The sequence below is a fragment of the Lepidochelys kempii genome, chromosome 2 (assembly GCF_965140285.1).
Source record: "Lepidochelys kempii isolate rLepKem1 chromosome 2, rLepKem1.hap1, whole genome shotgun sequence".
In the NCBI taxonomy this organism is placed as follows: Eukaryota; Metazoa; Chordata; order Testudines; family Cheloniidae; genus Lepidochelys; species Lepidochelys kempii.
The window spans coordinates 63,892,004-63,911,365 of record NC_136381.1 but is presented as its reverse complement, the minus strand read 5'-3'; the positions used below and the strand labels follow the sequence as shown (position 1 = coordinate 63,911,365).

The following is a 19,362-nucleotide window of genomic DNA, read 5'->3' as shown; positions in this document are numbered from 1 at the left end:
AGAATACAGCTAATTTAAGTGGTAATTTAAGTAGCAAATAAGCATGTTTGCACATTTATAAAAAGGATGCAAGAGAGAGGGAGGAGGCTAGGTGCTAAGGTGAGGAGGAAGGTTTTTAAGGTAAAAATAGGAGGTATTCAGATACAGATGGTGTATCTGATTGTGACAACATAAATGACATTGTCTCCTGCTCTTTTTCACTTCTAACAGAAGCCTATAGAATTGAAGAGAAGAGGAAATGATGAAGTAATCAGAGTCCAGATAGAGGAATAGACTGGAGGAACATCTCTATGGAGGGAGGTGGAAGTGACAAAGTTTTAATTGGATTCAGAAATTGATAGGGAGCCAATTCAGGTAACAGAAATGGAGATTCAGGGTGTAACTTGGCTATGGTGTTCTGGACTGCTTGAAGTGTAGAAAGACTACAAAAAAGGAATTGCAGTAGCCAAATCAAGTGATAAAGACATGGATAAACTTATTTTGAAAAGCTACTGTGTATGACAGTGTAATAATGGCTCTGTATGTAGTAGAGGTTAATTAAGAGTTTGTTTTTTGTAGAGTACAACTGCATGTGTAAATTTTTATATTTCAGTTGCAAAGTTAAGAATTACAGGGCCCTTTCTTCTAGTTTTGAGACAGCTACTCCATACTTCAGAAATATTTAGAACTCTATTTTTAACATCCTCTTTAGTGGGAAAATTTCTCATAACAGTTTTTAGAAAAAGCCTACATATTCCACAGAGCCCAGAACTTTATTTTATTTCCCTCCTTATTGCTTGCTTAGGCCTGAGCTACGCTGGGGGTGTGTGTTTCGAACTAAGATGCTTCGACTTCAGCTATGCGAATAGCTGGCTGTCCTCACGGTGGTGAGTCAACCACAGCGGCTCTCCTGTCGACTCCACTTACTCCTCCTGCCAAGGTGGAGTACAGGCGTTGATTCAGGGATCGATTTTATCGCGTCTAGATGAGACGCGATAAATTGATTCCCCCATAGATAGATTACTACCTGCCAATCCGGCAGGTAGTGAAGATGTACCGTTAAAGACATTCCTTTCACAGTGTAAAGGCCACCATTATAAATTGATACTGCTATGCCAGAGCTACATCCAACATGTTAAATCAACATGTGCCAATTTAGTTTTTTGGATTTTAATGTCAGATTTAAAAACCAAACTTTAATGCACAACAAGCTGTTCTCTTAAATGTGGTTCTTATAAACCAGTAGGAGTGGTTGGAACTTAATTGTACCATTGTGTTTAAATTTTAGTCACAAGAAATGTCATTATTTTGTGGCAGTACCAATCTATGGCATGGCTGCTGCAAGCACAGACTCTGGGTTCATGCATGTGTTAGCTATTTCTGAAGGAATTTACATACTGTCATCTCCTCCTCTGTACCTCACTTACACAAGCAAACTTCGTCTTTGTCTACACTGGCAAGTGAAAGACAAAATGTTTGTTGTTCAGAAGTGTTAAAAAACACCCCCACGCCCCGAAAGACAAAAGCGCCGGTGTGAACAGCACTTTGGCTTTGTTGGCAGGAGAGCTCTCTCCTGCGGACAAACAGCGGCTATACTGCGTGCCTTTTAGCAGCACGGCTGTAGCAGCACAGCTGTGTTGCTAAAAGCTGTGTAGTGTAGACATAGCCTTAGCGAGTTACTTGTCTCTTACTGAAACTGCAGCAGAGCATCTTGGGATGTGATGCCAGTGTTCTCCATTTGGCTTGGTATGTTCTCTAGATCAAGCCTAAGAAGAGCAACAGGAGAAATCTTCCAGGCGAAAGTTAAGTGCCCTGATTGTGGCTCTTCCCTCAGCTGTGAGCATAGTAAATTGGATTTAGCCTTCCTTGAATCAGGTTCCAGGAGCAAGGTCAAGCCAGTTGATTGTGCCATGCTTGAAGTACCAACTATTCCTCCAGACAAACTAGAGAAGAAAAATGACATGGATTTCCCATATCTCCTAGTGGGGTCGGGGGGCAATTACATGCATTCTTGCTTTCCTTCAGGGAAAGTACAAAGTTCTAGATGCCTGAACAATCTGATGGAGCAATGGGGTTTATGTAGTGTCTTTTCTCTTCTCCTACTTACTGCTGGCCTCCACGGAAAGACTTACATCTCTCATCCTAAGTCAGTATCCAAGTCTTTTAGGTGCTCATAGGCACCCATAGATGCTTGAATTCTCAGCCTAGAGTATTTTTGGCAGTTGGCCTCCCTTTTTAAGCAGTCTGATCTTCTCTTGGATGCTAATATCTTCCTCTATGGCCGTTTGGACAGGAAGATCAAAGGAATAGACAGGAAGACCTTTGTAGGTGGAGTGGAAATTGCCATAGTCATTTATGCATCTCGTATGTTCAGGCTGTTATTTGGTGGCTTTCAGACATTCAGATACCAATTAAGGAGCCTATATCTGTCCTCCTTTTTGAGCATGCTCTCAAATGTCTAGATACCAAGTGTCTCTCCCACTAGATCCCATCTTGTATCTGGTTTGCATGCTCCTTTGATGGTTTCCCTTACCTGTTAAATTTTTTGCAGTTGCTGCCTTCTGGATCAAAAGTCTGTGAACAAACTCTCCAGAGTACCTTATCCAGGTGCTCTGCCATAAACTATGTGCTGCATGTGGCCAAATCGTGATGAGACATTCAATCAGAGTGTGCTGAGAGTAGTCCTCCTTCAGCAGCTCTTAGGCTGTCTGGGAGAAGGGGGTAGTTCATGTCTTTTTGGGCTTGGTCTGTCTTCTTTCTTCCTTGTCACATTAGCCTAGGTCGTTTAGTCTGTTTTTATGCAAAAATCTTTAGTAACAAAAAAGAAAAGGGAGACTGGGGGAGTGGTTTAAAAATAGGAAGACCATGCTCCTTTCCTGGTTATTTCTTGAAGTTTTTTGTGGTGGTTTGTGAGCAGTTGGTCTTTAAGCAAAACTATCCATCAATATTTATTTATCTTAATTCTCTGCAAGATGCCAGGCTGTTGTACCAGATTACTAAAAGTTCTTGAAAGAAGGACAGCAAGCTTAAATCTGTCAATGCTGTACTTTGTTGATATGTGGTATTTGCAATAATAAACACATAGTGTATGTTCTCCCCTCTGCATTGGCACTGTTTGTTGCAATTCTAACACTAATACAGCAAATAGAGTACCTCTGTTTGTTGTTGCTGAGCATATTGCATATTGGAGGTGAGAAACTACAGGACCTATATATCTGCTCCGTTTAATGTTTTTACCAAAATGTAGTACACTTTCATTAAAGAAAACAATCTACAAATGCAGTCTTTAACTTGGTATTTTTGAGCATGGGTATGGAAAAAACTTTGACCAATATCCAGTTTTTAAACTATCCACAGAATACTGATCTGAAATCCAGTTGAACTTCTAATGATTTAGACTCGTGAAAGAAACTGGGAAATTGCAGAGTCAGAAGTATAGGAAAACGAGTGTTTTTTTCTGTTTTTAACTTTAGTAGTTTCAAGTGTTTTAGATAGGGAATTAGTAATCACATTAATAAATTGTAGAAAAATGCATGAAATTTTGTGCATAGAAAGTTGAGATGTCTATTTGTTGATGGAAAGTACAATTCACCAGGGGTGGGTATCCCAGTGTGCCATGGTCCATCATCTGGCATGACGCCTTGTGGGAACTTTTCACAATGTGTTGTAGGGTAGAAATAAGTTGCACAAGGATCTTTGGAGCTAGGGATCAAGTTCCCAGCATGCAACTTTCTCCATCCCATATGCCATCTGTATCTCATCATTTTTGTGTTTTTAAAAAAAAAAAAAAAAATTCTCACAAACCCGCACACCTCCATCTCAGACAGAAGCCTGGAGCCTGCAAAGCTCTACACTATTTGCATTAATGTTGCAAATACAGAGCACCTGATTCTCTTGAATTTGCAGACCCACAATAAGTACTGCAGCAATGTGGGACATATTGATTTCTTTAAGGACATATTAAAGGACATAGCAAAACACAATTCAAGGTTGCTGGTGTTTACAAAGCAGCTGTGGCTGGTAGGGCACCTTTTCTGGACCCAGTAAATGAGCATTGACTCATGGGGTTGCATCATAATGCAAGTTTCAGAGTGGTAGCCATGTTCATCTGTATCAGCAAAAATAACGAGGAGTACTTGTGACACCTTAGAGACTAACAAATGTATTTGGGCATAAGCTTTCATGGATTAATACCCACTTCATCAGATGCATGCAGTGGAAAATACAGTAGGAAGATATATATATATATATACACAGAGAACATGAAAAAATGGGGGTTGCCATACCAACTCTAACAAGACTAATCAATTAAGGTGGGCTATTATCTGCAGGAGAAAAAAAACATTTGTAGCGATGATCAGGATGGCCCATTTCAAACAGTTGACAAGAAGGCGTGAGTAACAAAAGGGGAAAAACTGGTATGGGAAAATAAGTTTTAGTTTGTGTAATGACTCATCCACTCCCAGTCTTTATTCAAGCCTAATTTAATGGTGTCCAGTTTGCAAATTAATTCCAGTTCTGTAGTTTCTCATTGGAGTCTGTTTTTGAAGTTTTTTTGTTGTTGAAGAATTGTGACTTTTAGGTCTGTAATTGAGTGTCCAGGGAGGTTGAAGTGTTCTTCGACTGGTTTTTGAATGTTATAATTCTTGACATCTTATTTATGTTCATTTATTCTTTTGCGTAGAGACTCTCCGGTTTGGCCAATGTACATGGCAGAGCGGCATTGCTATCACATTGGTAGATGTGCAGGTGAACGAGCCCCTGATGGTGTGGCTGATGTGATTAGGTCCTATGATGGTGTCCCTTGAATAGATATGTGGACAGAGATGGCAACGGGCTTTGTTGCAAGGATAGGTTCCTGGTTAGTGGGTTTTTTTGTGTGGGTTGCTAGTGAGTATTCGTTTCAGGTTGCAGGGCTGTCTGTAAGCGAGGACTGGCCTGTCTCTCAAGATCTGTGAGAGTGAGGGATGGTCCTTCAGGATAGGCTGTAGATCCTTGATGATGCGCTGGAGGGGTTTTAGTTGGGGGCTGAAGGTTACAGCTCCTGTGTTCTGTTACTTTCTTTGTTGAGCCTGTCCTGTAGTAGGTGACTTCTGGGTACCCTTCTGGCTCTGTCAATCTGTTTCTTTGCTTCAGCAGGTGGGTATTGTAGTTTTAAGAATGCTTGATAGAGATCCTGTAGGTGTTTGTCTCTGTCTGAGGGATTGGAGCAAATGTGGTTGTAGACGTCAAGAATGGGACTTTAAAATTGGACAATCAGCAAACCTTTTTGTCCATTTCAGTGTACAAATTTAGTCTGCTGTGGCTTCACATACACCAACCATAGTTCTCACAAGTCAATGTATGTGAAGCTGAGGTTTTCCTTCCTGTCCCCCAGTATGGAGTGCTAAGAGTAAAGATGTAGCCTATGATCGTGGTATGTTGGGGAATGCAGGGGACTGCTACCATTCAGCCCTCTGAGGAATGCAAAGGGTGGGTAGTGGGTGACCTTTGGACTTGTAGGTTAAGCAGGGCCTGCAGCATTTGGATTTTTTGCCTGATTTTCTGTTTTGGTGCATCTCCCTCTCTTCCTGCTGGTACTTCTGAACCTTTCTCCTGTCACACTTTCCTTCTCCATGCTGTCTGCATTAGACTAGAGGGCCATTGTGACAACATTGGCTTTCAGAATTTTGCTGAACCTAGAATTGTAGGACTGGAAGGGACCTCGAGAGGTCTTCTAGTCGAATCCCCTTCACTCAAGGCAGAACTACGTATTCTCAGACCATTCCTGACAGGTGGTTGTCTACCTTGCTCTTAAAAAACCTTCAGTGAAGGAGATTCCACAACCTCCCTAGGCAATTTATTCCAGCACTTAACTACCCTGGCAGTTAGGAAGTTTTTCTAACTCCCTTGCTGCAATTTAAGCCCATTGCTGCTTGCTCTATCCTCAGAGGAAAAGAGAACAATTTTTTTCTCCCTCGTCCTTGTGATAGCCTTTTAAATGTACTTGAAAACTGTTATCATGTCCCCTGTCTTCTCTTGTCCAGACAAACTCATTTTTTAATCTTTTCTCATAGGTCATGTTTTCTAAATCATTTTTGTTGCTCTTTTCTGGACTTTCCAATCTGTCCACATCTATCCTGAAATGTGGCGCCCAGAACTGGACACAATACTCCAGTTGTGGTCGTATCAGAATAGAATATAATGGAAGAATTATGTTTCGTCTTGTTTATAACACTCCTGCTAATACATCCCAGAATGATTTTTGGCTTTTTTTTTTTTTTTTTTTGGAACAGTGGTACACTGTTGACTGATATTTAGCTTGTGATCCACTATGATCCCCCGATTGCTTTCCCAGTACTCCTTCCTAGGCAGTCATTTTGCATTTTGTATGTTTGCAGTTGATTTTGTTTCTTTTTAAGTGGAGTACTTTCTATTTGTCCATATTGAATTTCATCCTATATACTTCAGAGCATTTGTCCAGATCATTTTGAATTTTAATCCTATCCTCCAAAGCACTTGCAACCCCTCCCAGTTCTGTATTGCCCACAAACTTTATAAGTGTACTTTCTGTCATTATCTAAATCATTGATGAAGATATTGAACAGAACTGTACCCAGGACTGATCTCTGCAGGACCCCACTCGTTATGCCCTTCCAGCTTGGCTGTGAACCACTGATAACTACTCTCTGGAAACAGTTTTCTAACCAGTTATACACCCACTTTATAGTAGCGCCATCTAGGTTGTATTTCCCTAGTTTGTTTATGAGAAGGTCATGCAAGACTGTATTAATAGTCTTACTAAAGTCAAGCATCTGCTGCTTCTCCTTTGTCCACAAGACTTCTTATCCTGTCAAAGAAAGTAAATAGGTTAGTTTGACACAATTTGTTCTTGACAAATCCATGCTGAGTATTACTTATCACCTTATTATCTTCTACGTGTTTTCAAATTGATTGCTTCATTATTTGCCCCATTATCTTTCTGGGTACTAAAGTTAAGCTGACTGGTCTGTAATTCCCCAGGTTGTCCTTATTCCCCTTTTTATAGATTGGTACTATATTTGCCCTTTTTCCGTCCTCTGGAATCTCTCCCATCTTCCATGACTTTTTGACGATAATTGGTAATGGCTCAAATATCTCCTCAGTCAGCTCTTGAGTATTCTAGGTTGTATTTCATCAGACGCTGGTGACTTGAAGACATCTAACTTCTGATGAAGTGGGTTCTAGCCCATGAAAGCTTATGTCCAAATACATTTGTTAGTCTCTAAGGTGCCACAAAGACAAGTTAAAACAATGAGGAGTCCAAGTAATTTTTAACTTGTTCTTTCCCTATTTTAGCTCTAGATCCTACCTCATTTTCACTGATGTTTAGTGTTAGATGTCCAATTGTTGCTTGCCTTTTTGGTGAAAACGGAAACAAAAAAGTCATTTAGCACTTCTGCCATTTCTGCATTTTCTGTTATTGGTCTGCCCCTTCCCCACATTGAGTGACGGGCCTAGCCTGTCCTTGGTCTTCGTCTTCTAATGTATTTATAGAACATTTTATCTCTAGTCTTCTTTCTCCTCGTGAGGGTCAGTTGTGGAGGGGGCATTCCTCAAGACTGCAGCAGCTGCTGATAAACAGATGTATCACTAGATTTAGGATTCAGCTGGAATGAAAAAGGTAATCAAAACTCCCTTCCCTTATTGCCATAAAAACATTTGGCGTGCTTATTGACACGTTAGCTTTGCAACGCTTCTGTGCAGCACCACTCTTGTGCCATACTTACCATGGCTGTGGCTGATATGGGGGGCAAGGAAAGGAATTTCAGTTACCGAAATTTTGTTGTTTCATGTACCTATTCCATGGTACAAGTATAGGGCTATGGCACTGAATATTGACACTGTTTTCCCCAGGCAGTGATAGTTTCCCCAGGCAGTTGATATCTCACTCTTGAGGTAACAAAAGCACAGGGAGCACAGGTGCTGCTGGCATCCTGAAACTGCCCAGGCCTGAATGCTGCTAGCCTGTTTGGTGCCTGCAGTGGTGCTAGCCAAACCTAAATCGAATGGTGTGGGGAAGTATCCTACCATGGAGGAAGAAATAAGACTGCCATCCCTAGAAACCTTTGTGAAAAGATTGAAGAGTGTCTCCATGAATATTTCACTGAGATCTCAGGAGGATACAACGGATATAAGAATGGCCATACTGGGTGAGACCAATGGTCCTTCTAGCCCAGTATCCTTTCTCTGACAGTAGCAAGTGCCAGATGTTTCAAAAGGAGTGAACAGAACAGGGCCGCTTATTGAGTGATCCAACCCCTGTGGTCCAGTCACAGCTTCTGAAGTTGGCAGTTTAGGGACACCCAGAGCATGGGGTTACATCCCTGACCATCTTGCCTAATAGTCATTGAAGGACTTATTTTCCATGAAATTATCTAATTCTTTTTTCAACCCAGTTATATTTTTGGCCTTCATAACATCTCCTGGTAACAAGTTCAACAAGTTGGCTGTGCATTAAGTAAAGAAGAAAAGGAGTACTTGTGGCACCTTAGAGACTAACAAGTACTCCTTTTCTTTTTGCGAATACAGACTAACACGGCTGTTACTCTGAAACCTGTCATTAAGTAAAGAAGAACTTCCTTATGTATGTTTTTAAACTTGCTGTCAATTAATTTCATTGTGTGTCCTCTGTTATGTGAAGGAGTAAATAACACTTTCTCTACACTATTCATGATTTTATAGACCTCTATCATATCTTTCTTTAGTTGTCTCTTTTTGAAGATGAACTGTCCCAGTGTTTTTTAATCTCTCCTCATATGGAAGCTGTTCCACACCATAATCATTTTGTTACCCTTCTCTGCACCTTTTCCAATTCTAATATCTCTTTTGAGATGAGGCAACAAGAACCGCATGCAGTATTCAAGGTGTTTGTATACCATGGATTTATATAGTGTCATTATCATAATTTGTTTTATCTATCCCTTTCCTAATGGTTCCTAACATTCTGTTAGCTTATTTTACTGATACTGTACATTGAGCAGATGTTTTCAGGGAATTATGCATGATAACTTCAAGATCTTTAAGTGGGTTATACAAAATTGGGGTCTAAATTAGCTGTGTATAGCTGGGATTGTTTTCTGCTTTACATTATTTACACTTAGCAACATGGAATTTTATCTGCCATTTTGTTGCTCAAGTCGCCCAGTTTCATGAAATTCCTTTTGTAAGTCTCTGCACTCAGCTTTGGACTTAACTACTTCGAGTAACTTTGCATTGTCTGCAAATTTTTGTCACCTCACTGTTCACCCCTTTCTTCAGATTATTTATGTATCAATGTGTTGAACAGCACAGGTCTTAAGATAGGTCCCTGGAGAACCCACTATTTGCCTCTCCATTGTGAAAACTTTACATTTATTCACACCCTTTGTTTCCTATCTTTTAACTAGTTACTGGTCAAGGAGAGGACCTTAGCTCTTATCCCATGACTTTTTACTTTGCTCAAGAGCCTTTGGTGAAGGCCCTTGTTGAAAGTCCAAGTACAGTATAGATTGGATCACCTGTATCCATATTCTTATTGATACCCCCCCAAATAATTTTAATAGATTAGTGAGACATGATTTGGGCTGTCAAACGATTAAAACAGCAATAATTGTAATTATTTTTTAATCTCGTGCTTGATATTTTTAATTGCACTGTTTAACAATAATAGAATACCATTTATTCAGATATTTTTGGATGTTCCCCACATTTTCAAATACATTTATTTCAGTTACAACACAGACTACAAAGTGTACAGTGCTCACTTTATTATTTGCAATATTTACACTGGAAAAAAGATAGTATTTTTCAATTCATCTTATGGTAGTAAAGTAGTTGCAATCTTTTTATCATGAAAGTGCAACTTACAAATGTAGAATTTTTTGTATATAACTGCAGTCAAAAACACAACAGTGAAAACTTTAGGGCCTATAGGTTCACTCAGTCCTACTTCTTGTTCAGCCAGTCATGAAGACAAACACGTTTGTTTACATTTACTGGAGATAATGCTGCCTGCTTCTTATTTACAGAAGTACCCTGTGAATGCCTGTTCTCGCTTTCAGGTGACATTGTAAATAATGTCTGTTATATTTCTGCATTTTGTTCATTAGTCAGGTCAGTTTCACTTCCTTGTTCTCTCACACTGAGGCCAGGCCTACACTCCAGACTTTTGATGGCATGACTGTGTTGGCTATGGGTGTGACAAGGGGTGATTTATAATTGATATAGCTGTCAGCAAAAGCCCCTGGTATAGATGCTGTTGCACTATTTTGTTGGTGTAGTATACCAGCAAAGCCTTCTATGTGTAGGCCTGTTGGAAATGCAAGCAGTCACAACACACTGTGTGGTAAACTTTCAGATTAAAAACCTAAATGCAAAGAACCATGCGCAGATACTAAATTTGTATCCACATCCAATCCACGATCTGCAAACGTAGTCCGTGGATACCAGCAGATTTGCAGGGCTCTATAAATATATTCTCACAATTTCCATTAATAGATTTTACAAATCCCCCATCCTCTTGAACTTTTACAGATCTTTTTGGGCCTGAACTAATAAAATGTTCTGTTTACATTGCAGCTGCTTTTTGTCAGACTGCTGCTTTAATTTTTTCATCCAAAATTACCCATTGACTTTTTCCTCCCCCTTCCATTTAAGAAGTGCATTTAAAGTTATATTGCCCATTTCTTTCATTGGTTATTTTGATCTCAAAATGGAAAGCAGTTTCAAGTTAAACCAACTACTCATTTTCATGGATTTTGGAAAAATAGGGGGGAAGCTAAAATGACTTCTTGGTACATCATTGAATTCATAATTCTGAGGGTAATTTCCTGTAGAGCATTTTTCATCTGGTGGTCCTTCAGTTGGTACCTGAATTTAGAAAGAACTGAAATTGCATGAAATATAAGGCAATATGGAAGAGCTGAACATAAGTTGGTATATTATCAGTTCCACATGTTTGCATATTCTGGATTGATGCATGCATTTCCAAAGCCTGGGTGTTTTCCAGGTTCATCCCCTTTAAGGGATTTTATTTCGTTAGTATGTGTAGCAAAATCTGCTCACCATGTGGTCTATAGCTAGCAGTTATCATTAACCAGCTGTTGCATTCTCCTGTAGCTTTAATTCAAATGCTAATTACTCTCCATATGCTGTTAATAAACTCCACCCAAAGCCCAGTAACATCACTGCTTGCGATAAATTCTAAAGTGAAACAGACTGCATTGTTGTCCCTTGGTAAAGAACTTGAATTGATTGAAGGAACTTCCTATCCTGGAGTATCAAGGCGAGATATGGCAAGGATTCTGATAGAATTTGAGAAGTAAAGAAAAGAATGTAGATGAATGGGAACTGGGAGGGAGTTCAGACTGTACACTGGAAAATGATCCCAAGGAAGATGCTCTGTTCTAATTGTGGAAAGCCTGGGATAAAGGTGTTGTATTGTTTGGTCTGTCTTCACTCTTTGAGAACCAAAACACTGTCCTTGGACCTGGATATAAATTTTGATTCTGCCTCCTGCCTGGCCGTCAAGATGGGAGAAGGCAATTGATATTAAATGGAATTTTACTTTGTGTTTTTTTGCGGGGGGGAAAGCAGTATAGTGTACAAACGTCTTTCTGTTCTTTCTTTCATCTTGTTGTACTAAAGACCATTTCAGACGCATTTGAGACACATTCTTCTATGCACTTCATAACGAGATATCAAAATTTAAAATCTACGAGGCAGCAAAAATGTAAAGTTTGTTTCTCTCTGTGTGGAGTGCATGCATACATTCAGGAATTGAAAATATGCAGGTAGTATGGGCGTGGAGAAGGAGGGTTTTTAAAGACAACATCCTCTTTTTAGTTTTCTGATGGAATTGAAGACTGATTTTCCTGAGACTTACAAGTTTGGAAGATGCCTAACTTCAGTCTCTTAAAGCAACAGATATCATCAGGATGACATTACTTTTTAGGTTATTCTTAAGAAAAAAGTTCTTGGACATGAAGGGCGATGTTTGATTTAAGTGTTTTGAGTCCAGAAGCTATGTATAAAAATGCAAATAAGCATCAGGATGGTCTCTATGGTTAATATGTTAGGGGTTGGGTAGGACTGGGAGACACTTCATAGCAAATATATACTTGAGGTTACTTCCATGAGTTAGCTCTTTCTTCACAACATTTGCAAGTATAATGTAAAGTATTTCAGAAATGCAGTATTGTTTAAAAACAAAACCTTTCCTAAATTGAAATCCTTTGGTCTTGTGCTCTTTTTCATTGCTTCACATTACAATATTGCATCTTTCAGTGGAGGAGGTCTGCTACTGATACAGCAATAAGCTGTGACAAAATGTGCATTAGTAGGCTATTTTTGCATGCCTTTACAGTGAGAAAATGAGGCCAAAGGTCAAGAGTCTTCAGCCATCTGAGAAATGCACATGAATGGTTCATCAATTTCCCATTTTAAAAAATCCTTTCCTTTGAAGGTTTTAGTGCAATGAAATACTCTTTTGCTATAAAAAGTCGGTCCTAATAAAATGATGAAAAAATGGAAAACCGAGAAATACCTTTCCTACTATTTAAAATAGGCTTGTTTAGATTGTAGGCTCTTTGGGGTAGGTTTTTTGTGTGTCACATCCAGCATAGTGGGATCCTGTTTAAGGACTCCAGGCACTATTGTAATACAAATAATCTGCACTGTCAAAGCAGTGTGAAGCAGGCAATTTGGAGGTCAGAATCTGGCCCAGTGTGTGTAGTGGTTGTATTTTGAGTGGTGAGGGTATAACTGTCCACCATTGTGAGCTGCTGCAAAGGTGTTGCAACAAAGAACAGTTTATGGCCTCAGCCATACTCTGAACTTTTAATAAGAACAGCTTCAGTCATATATGGCTACTGTGTACCTTCTTTCTTGTAGTCTGTCTTCCTGGAAGCATTCATTCAGAATCTTTCCTGCCTAATATGAACAGTGAGGGAACACTGTGTAGCTTCAGCATGTTACGTGACAATCATTCTTCAGATGTAAAAGGTTCTTTATCTCATCCTAGCATCATGCTACTTTTTTGTTGAATACCAGAAACATGTAGCAAAGTCAATCTAGTCCCCTTTTTAATTGTAATGAAAATTACCTGTGACTACAGCAGAAGCCTTTCTGTATGTGGACTTTTCCAGAAGAGTATTTAAAATGTTGAAAATACTTTCACTACATATCACTGAATTATTATACTATGTAATGCACTTATAAAAAACATAGGTGTATATGCAAACACTCAGATATGTCAGTCATAGAAAACAATTGCTGCTTCTGCTCTCCAGGTAAAAAGAAATCTTCATTCAACCCCATCACACTAAGAAATACATATTTGAAACAATAGAACTTCCCTATTGGCAGTTCTAACAGCTTTCTTTCCAAGGGAATCAGTATATGTGTTGTATATATGTCTGTTTATATGTATTAAAGCATGACATGGACAATGTTAGAAATAGAGAACATGAAATATGTTCCTTCTATTACCAGTCCAGGAGAGGAAGGAGAGTTTTGGTCATAAACTGGTAGAGATTCAGAACAATGCAGAACAAGTTAAGCTATCAGATATTGAGATGTTTTCCTGGTAGTTTTATATTGCCCATACAGCTTTTCCAGATTTGTCTCACATTTTCAGTTGGTATCAAGATATTGCACAAATAGCTATTTTTAAACTTTTAAATGGATAGCATCTCCTTCATTTTGGTCCTGTTAGTGATAACTTCTTGCTAACATCTAGTGTAATAAAAGTAACTGAAATACTTCCCTGATAGCTTGTCCTTTAGTAATTGAGAATTAGGGTAGGTTGTCCATTTAGAAAATACAATCTCCACTCATTGATATATTTTGATTTCCACAACCAAATCTATCTACAGCTTCTCATGAGTGATGTACTCGAATACTTGGCTACTAATACCTAAACTGTATTCTTAAATATATTCACCTAAATTGGGGTTATTGCTCATTATGTACTCTATTTATCATGGCTTTTTTTAAAAACAAATGTGGATAATCTAAGCACTATACTCAGATGTACAGACTCTCTTTTCTCAACCTGTGTATTACATAATTTTAACATTAGCTTTAATAATTTTAAATCAGTTCTGTATCTGATATTGCCTCTGTTGGAACTTAATCCTTCCCTTAAGGGGATGAAATTAAGCAGATGGTTTTCTTCTAATTCAAACAAGACTGATCTCAGACAGTATTTTGCACAATCACTTCTCTCCCAGTCACCTTTTTGCCCGTTAATAGCAAAAACAATTGGGAGAGAGGTTTTGTCCCAACATTCTCTACTGTTAATTCCTTCTTATCTACATTTATTGGTGCATGTGGACCTTACTTGTGACAGCTGTTTTCATGGGGCGCGGTGTACAGTATGTGCAGCAGTAGTGGCACAGAATTCAGCCAAAGCACAGTGAAGTTAATAGACTCACATTGACTTTGATGGGTTTTGGATGAAATCTCTGGTGACTATCACCTCAGTAACATTCCAGACTCCAGAACTGTAAGGAATAAAAAGCTTCAAGGAAACGTAAAACACTCTGGATTATATATTTAATTAGTATTTTGCTGACAATGTAGATAGCAAATTTAGGGTAATTTTTTTTTCTTGCATGAATGCTGAATAGCGCCTGCCTCTCTCCCTCAACCCCCCCCCCCCCCCAACTGTGTTCATTTCATTCAGTGGAATGTCTTTTTAGTGGAAGCAAATATTTCTCCACTATGGTGCCTAATGTACCATGGGAGGTGTTCTGTTCCTTTCAACAGCTAATTGTCATTTAAACAGATTTGCCTTTTAATTTCCACTGTACTTTAAAAAAGTTATCCTGAACTTAACATTCCACTTGCCTGAATACATACAGAACATTGATTTGATTTCCTTTAAAACATGCTGCATTCTTTAAGGAAGTTGATATGCTTAACAAGTGACATTATTACTGTTCTAATGAGGGGGGAATATAAGAATGTAATGTGAAAATGCTTATTTTAACTTTATTTCCTTTTTTTGCAGGAGAGAAATAGAAACAAACAATAACTATGTGGAGATGTCCTGCTAGAATTACAACACTAATGATGTAGACTCTGGAAATGCCTAATATGTCTAAGACGACGTTATTAAAGCTTTTTTTCTGCTTAAGGTGACATCTTCGAACACTTTAACACGAAATTGACTCTTCTTGTAATGGTTCTCATCAGTGCATCTGCCCTTATACTCTCTCACCAAACACACTTGAGAACTGTAACTTCGTCAAGCACTTTCTGTCCTGAAGCTTTTACCAGTATCTGCTGTCTTTTGTATTTATGCATCCTAGCTAAGGCACAGGAGCCGGAAGGAATGCAAGGATTCATTAACTCTTTGAATTTGTTAAATACTAACAATTAACCATTAGAAGTGATTCCATGATGTGAGATTCACATTGCTTCAACTTATTTTTTCTTTGTTGTAGTTTTTTTTTTAATTGTCAGTTTTTAGCTATTCAACAGATTAAAAGCAAAATCATGCCATATTTAGTCCTGGAGTAAAACTCAAGTCTAAATGTTCATGTGAAAATTATTGTAGTAAACTTTTAATATGGCAAAGCAACTTTAAGATGCAGTTTAGCCAAATAAAACGTAACATGAAATTATATTAGAATGACATTTCCCTTGTTTCAAACTGTTTGGTGTAAGAGAATATTAATATGCAGCTTGGTGGACAGCACCGGTTAATGCACACTTCTTTATTTTTTCTGTAATATGTATACCGAAAAAAGTGCATTTGTCTGAGGAACTGTTTGTTTGCTACCACTCAATGAATCTCAGTTTTGAGTAAATGTACCTCAGTCTAAATCAGACTTTTTATGACCTTTATAACTACATTTAAAACCTTTAATTCCTATTTCTGGGTGTTTGCAAGCCTGACAGATTGCTATCATGGAAGTGAAAATTTACTCCTCTAGGTGATTCACTAGCTAAATAAACATAATTCTTGTTTAGCAAGCATATACTGTTTCTCAGCTTTTTTCCTCCTATTATCACAGTATTCAGGCATTCTCTCTTCAAAATACTTTTGGAAAAAGACTGATCAGTGGATCAAGTCTGTGTTCACATCCATGTGTACCTGTTACTGGCTAGAGCTCTCTAACAAAGTGTTTAAGATACTATATTAATCTGAATACTTCTGTGCTAAATTTTTAATTTACGTATTGAAAATTATTTTTTACAATAACCTGTTTCTTAGTAACATGAATTTTACCTGATGGAAGAATTTGTATGATCAAAAATATCAAGCGGCTGTATGAACTGCATGAAATACTGAACAGTCTGTACAAATTCCAGAGATAGTTTCCTTTTTTTAGAACAGCAGTGTAGAAGACAGATATGTTAAAGCTTAAAATAGCAATACTGCAGATTTGAATGCCTTTGGTGTGTCTTATTATCCAACACAAATGTTTACATTGTGTTTGGAATCTCTTGCATTTACAACAGCTTCTAGTCAGCTAAGTTCTGACATTTAGGGACAAGCACAGCTTTTTTAAATATAGGCTATTTTACTATATATGCACTACTTTTTTCTCTTCAACACACACAATGAATATACAGTATTCTTTGTCCATTGATTTAAAACATTTTACAGTCCCTCGGTGGAGATTTAATTCAGTACCCTGGAGCATGGGATATAAAGCGTTACGAATACAAATGTTAGCTTGTCCCAGTATTCTGAAAGTTCAAAAGGTAATAGCACCTGGCAGTGTAGAGAAGGAAGCAGCTTGATTCAAATGCTGTGGGGTACGGGGAGGGGCCAGGAACAAAGGGGTTGGACAGAAAGGGGCAAGCTGTGTTTGTCGCATGGAGTTACAAGCTAGGGGACTGTGGTAGAAGGGTCTATAACCACTGAGCACAATTCCCTTCAGGACCTAGATTTGGAACCCTGAGTCCCGGACTCCCAGCATTCCTTTATTGTATAGCAAATAGCTATAAAATAGTGGCAGAATGTTTTGTGTCTCTCTCTACTGGCTAAAAGAAAAGGAGTACTTGTGGCACCTTAGAGACTAACCAATTTATTTGAGCATAAGCTTTCGTGAGCTACAGCTCACTTCATCGGATGCATACTGTGGAAAGTGTAGAAGATCTTTTTATATACACTAAAAAGATCTTCTACACTTTCCACAGTATGCATCCGATGAAGTGAGCTGTAGCTCACGAAAGCTTATGCTCAAATAAATTGGTTAGTCTCTAAGGTGCCACAAGTACTCCTTTTCTTTTTGCGAATACAGACTAACACGGCTGTTACTCTGAAACCTGTCCCTACTGGCTAGACTACAGAGGAAAATAGCCTACCACTCCTACCAGCTAGTTTATTTGCTTAAGTGGCAGATATTGATGCTGTGAGTGTAAAGGGTCTAATCCTGCTGGTGACCCATGTGGGCATCAACATGTTTCCACACCATGGAATTTGTTTTTCCTTTTGCTTTTTAAAACAATGTTCGATATTACAGGGGGACTACAGTGAAAGAATGTTAAGTTTGCAAGTCAAGCATTCGAAAATTAGGAAATGCCAGAATCAAGTTTGTTTGTGTACTCTTAATTCAGATTCCATGTATATATACCTTGTTAGTCTTTAATTATATGATCACATACTGTTTTTTCCCACAAGAACCCAGCCTAATTCAATGCACAGAATGAAGCAGGTTGTATGTAGTAAATGAGGCTATGCCTTATTTGTTCCAGAAGTTAAAAGATGTGAAGAAAATGACATGGGATTGCAGGATGAGACAGAATGATCTTCTGGCTAAGGTAGTTGCTATAGAGTTCCTGTATGATGCTAGGCAAGTCACTTAAGACAAACTTTTCAGAGGTGGCCGCTAACTGTGTTTTAACTTTTCTGGGTGCCCAAATTGAGACCTGAGCATTCACACCTAAAATTGAAATCAATATACGTTAAATATAGAAAATGCTGTAAAATACTAAATACTCTATAAAATCAGATCCTGAGTGGTATTGGGCACATACAAAATTCGTGAATACTTGACATTTTTGGCCTTGAAATGATGCACAGAAGTTAATCTATACAAAGGTAGGACTTGTCATCCCCTATCTCACTGGAGTATTGTTAAAATAAGTTTTCAGATGCGTGATGAGTGTCATAGAAAAGCCCATGAAGAAAATACTAATTCTGTAGTCAGTGCAGGGTTTGGATGGTGTGCAGTAGGTAAGGCACAAGGTCACACACAAAATGAGAATGAAATATTGAAATAGTTACCCAGGATAAATCAAGTCAGGCTCCTGGTAGAAAATCTAGTAAGTGATCGTGTAACTAAAGACTGTCATAATATATACATACAAGAGGGACATATTAAGTTTGCATGGGTAGCCATAATTCTGCCATTCTTTAGCTTTTGAGTGCAGCTTGACTGTAATTTTTTTAATGAGAAATGCATCTTGTCACTTGAATTCCCAGGCTGCTGGCCTAACAAAATATGGGTACTATTTTTCTTTGAGGGACTTCTGTACTGGGACAGACTCTCACCTAGTCTTACTTAGGCAAATTTCAGCTCATTAGGTTTCCGCATATCCTTTGGTAACTTATTACATTTTTGCATTTAAACAAGTTTGCTCCTTTTAGAGCTAATCTCTTCTTCCTGCTTGATCTTGTAGCACTGACATCCTGCTGAATTCATGACTGCAATTTTTCCAAAATTCATTGGAAAAAGAATTTATCTCAAAGCTCAGGTCTGTGGCACCAAACAAAAAATTGAGTTGGTCTAATGCAGATAACTGAAATAATAAAGATGAGACATTTTCACCGAGTCTTACCTGTAAAGTCCCTTCGTGAAGTTACTTTTTTTATAGTTGGAAATTCTCATTTCAAATGTTAAAAATGATTCAAAAATAAATGTACCATGTTTCTCTATGTATGGATGCTGGTTGATCTTTCCCAGCAGAAATTTAGTTAAATAAATACTGCCTTGTAAATTCCAATGCAGTGCTAGCTGCCTTATTTTGGTCCTGTCTAGGCTAGGCTTTCAAAGTAATTAATATCTCTGCAGCAAGAAAGATGTTTAAATGGTTCTCCAGATCTTGCTAACAGTTTGAAAACCTAATGCAGAACTGGCCTGTGTGGGGGGGAGGGGAGGGGAAGGGGTTTGTTTTTTGAAGCATTGACTTTTTAAAATGGATACTTGATATTGAAGAGGCATTCAAATACATAACATTGTTCATGGGGGGGTAATGGTTGTTAGAAAAATTTTAGAAAAATAATATAAGCAGTTCCATCATTTCAACTGCCATTTTCATTTTAAGGAAATGAGAGACACTTGTTTTCAGTAACATTTGTGTATTCTTTTGCCATGTAAAGATCCTTTATCTATTTTTCTGGTAAAAATTAAGGAAAAGATTAAG

General features: G+C 38.3%; 1 protein-coding gene across 3 annotated transcripts in view; it reads left to right on the top strand.

Annotated features, from left to right (window-relative positions):
- Positions 1 to 15,963, top strand: part of YTHDF3 (YTH N6-methyladenosine RNA binding protein F3) — a 43,383-nt gene extending 27,420 nt beyond the window's left edge. For 2 of the 3 annotated variants that reach the window (XM_073331028.2, XM_073331025.2), the window contains 2 exons: positions 211 to 354; positions 14,993 to 15,963. In XM_073331028.2, the coding sequence (XP_073187129.1) occupies positions 211 to 273 (63 nt within the window). In that variant the 3' untranslated portion in view covers positions 274 to 354; positions 14,993 to 15,963. The remainder of the gene's footprint in view (positions 1 to 210; positions 355 to 14,992) is intronic. The other variant, XM_073331026.2, reaches the window with a different exon arrangement.
- The last annotated feature ends 3,399 nt before the right edge of the window (positions 15,964 to 19,362 follow it).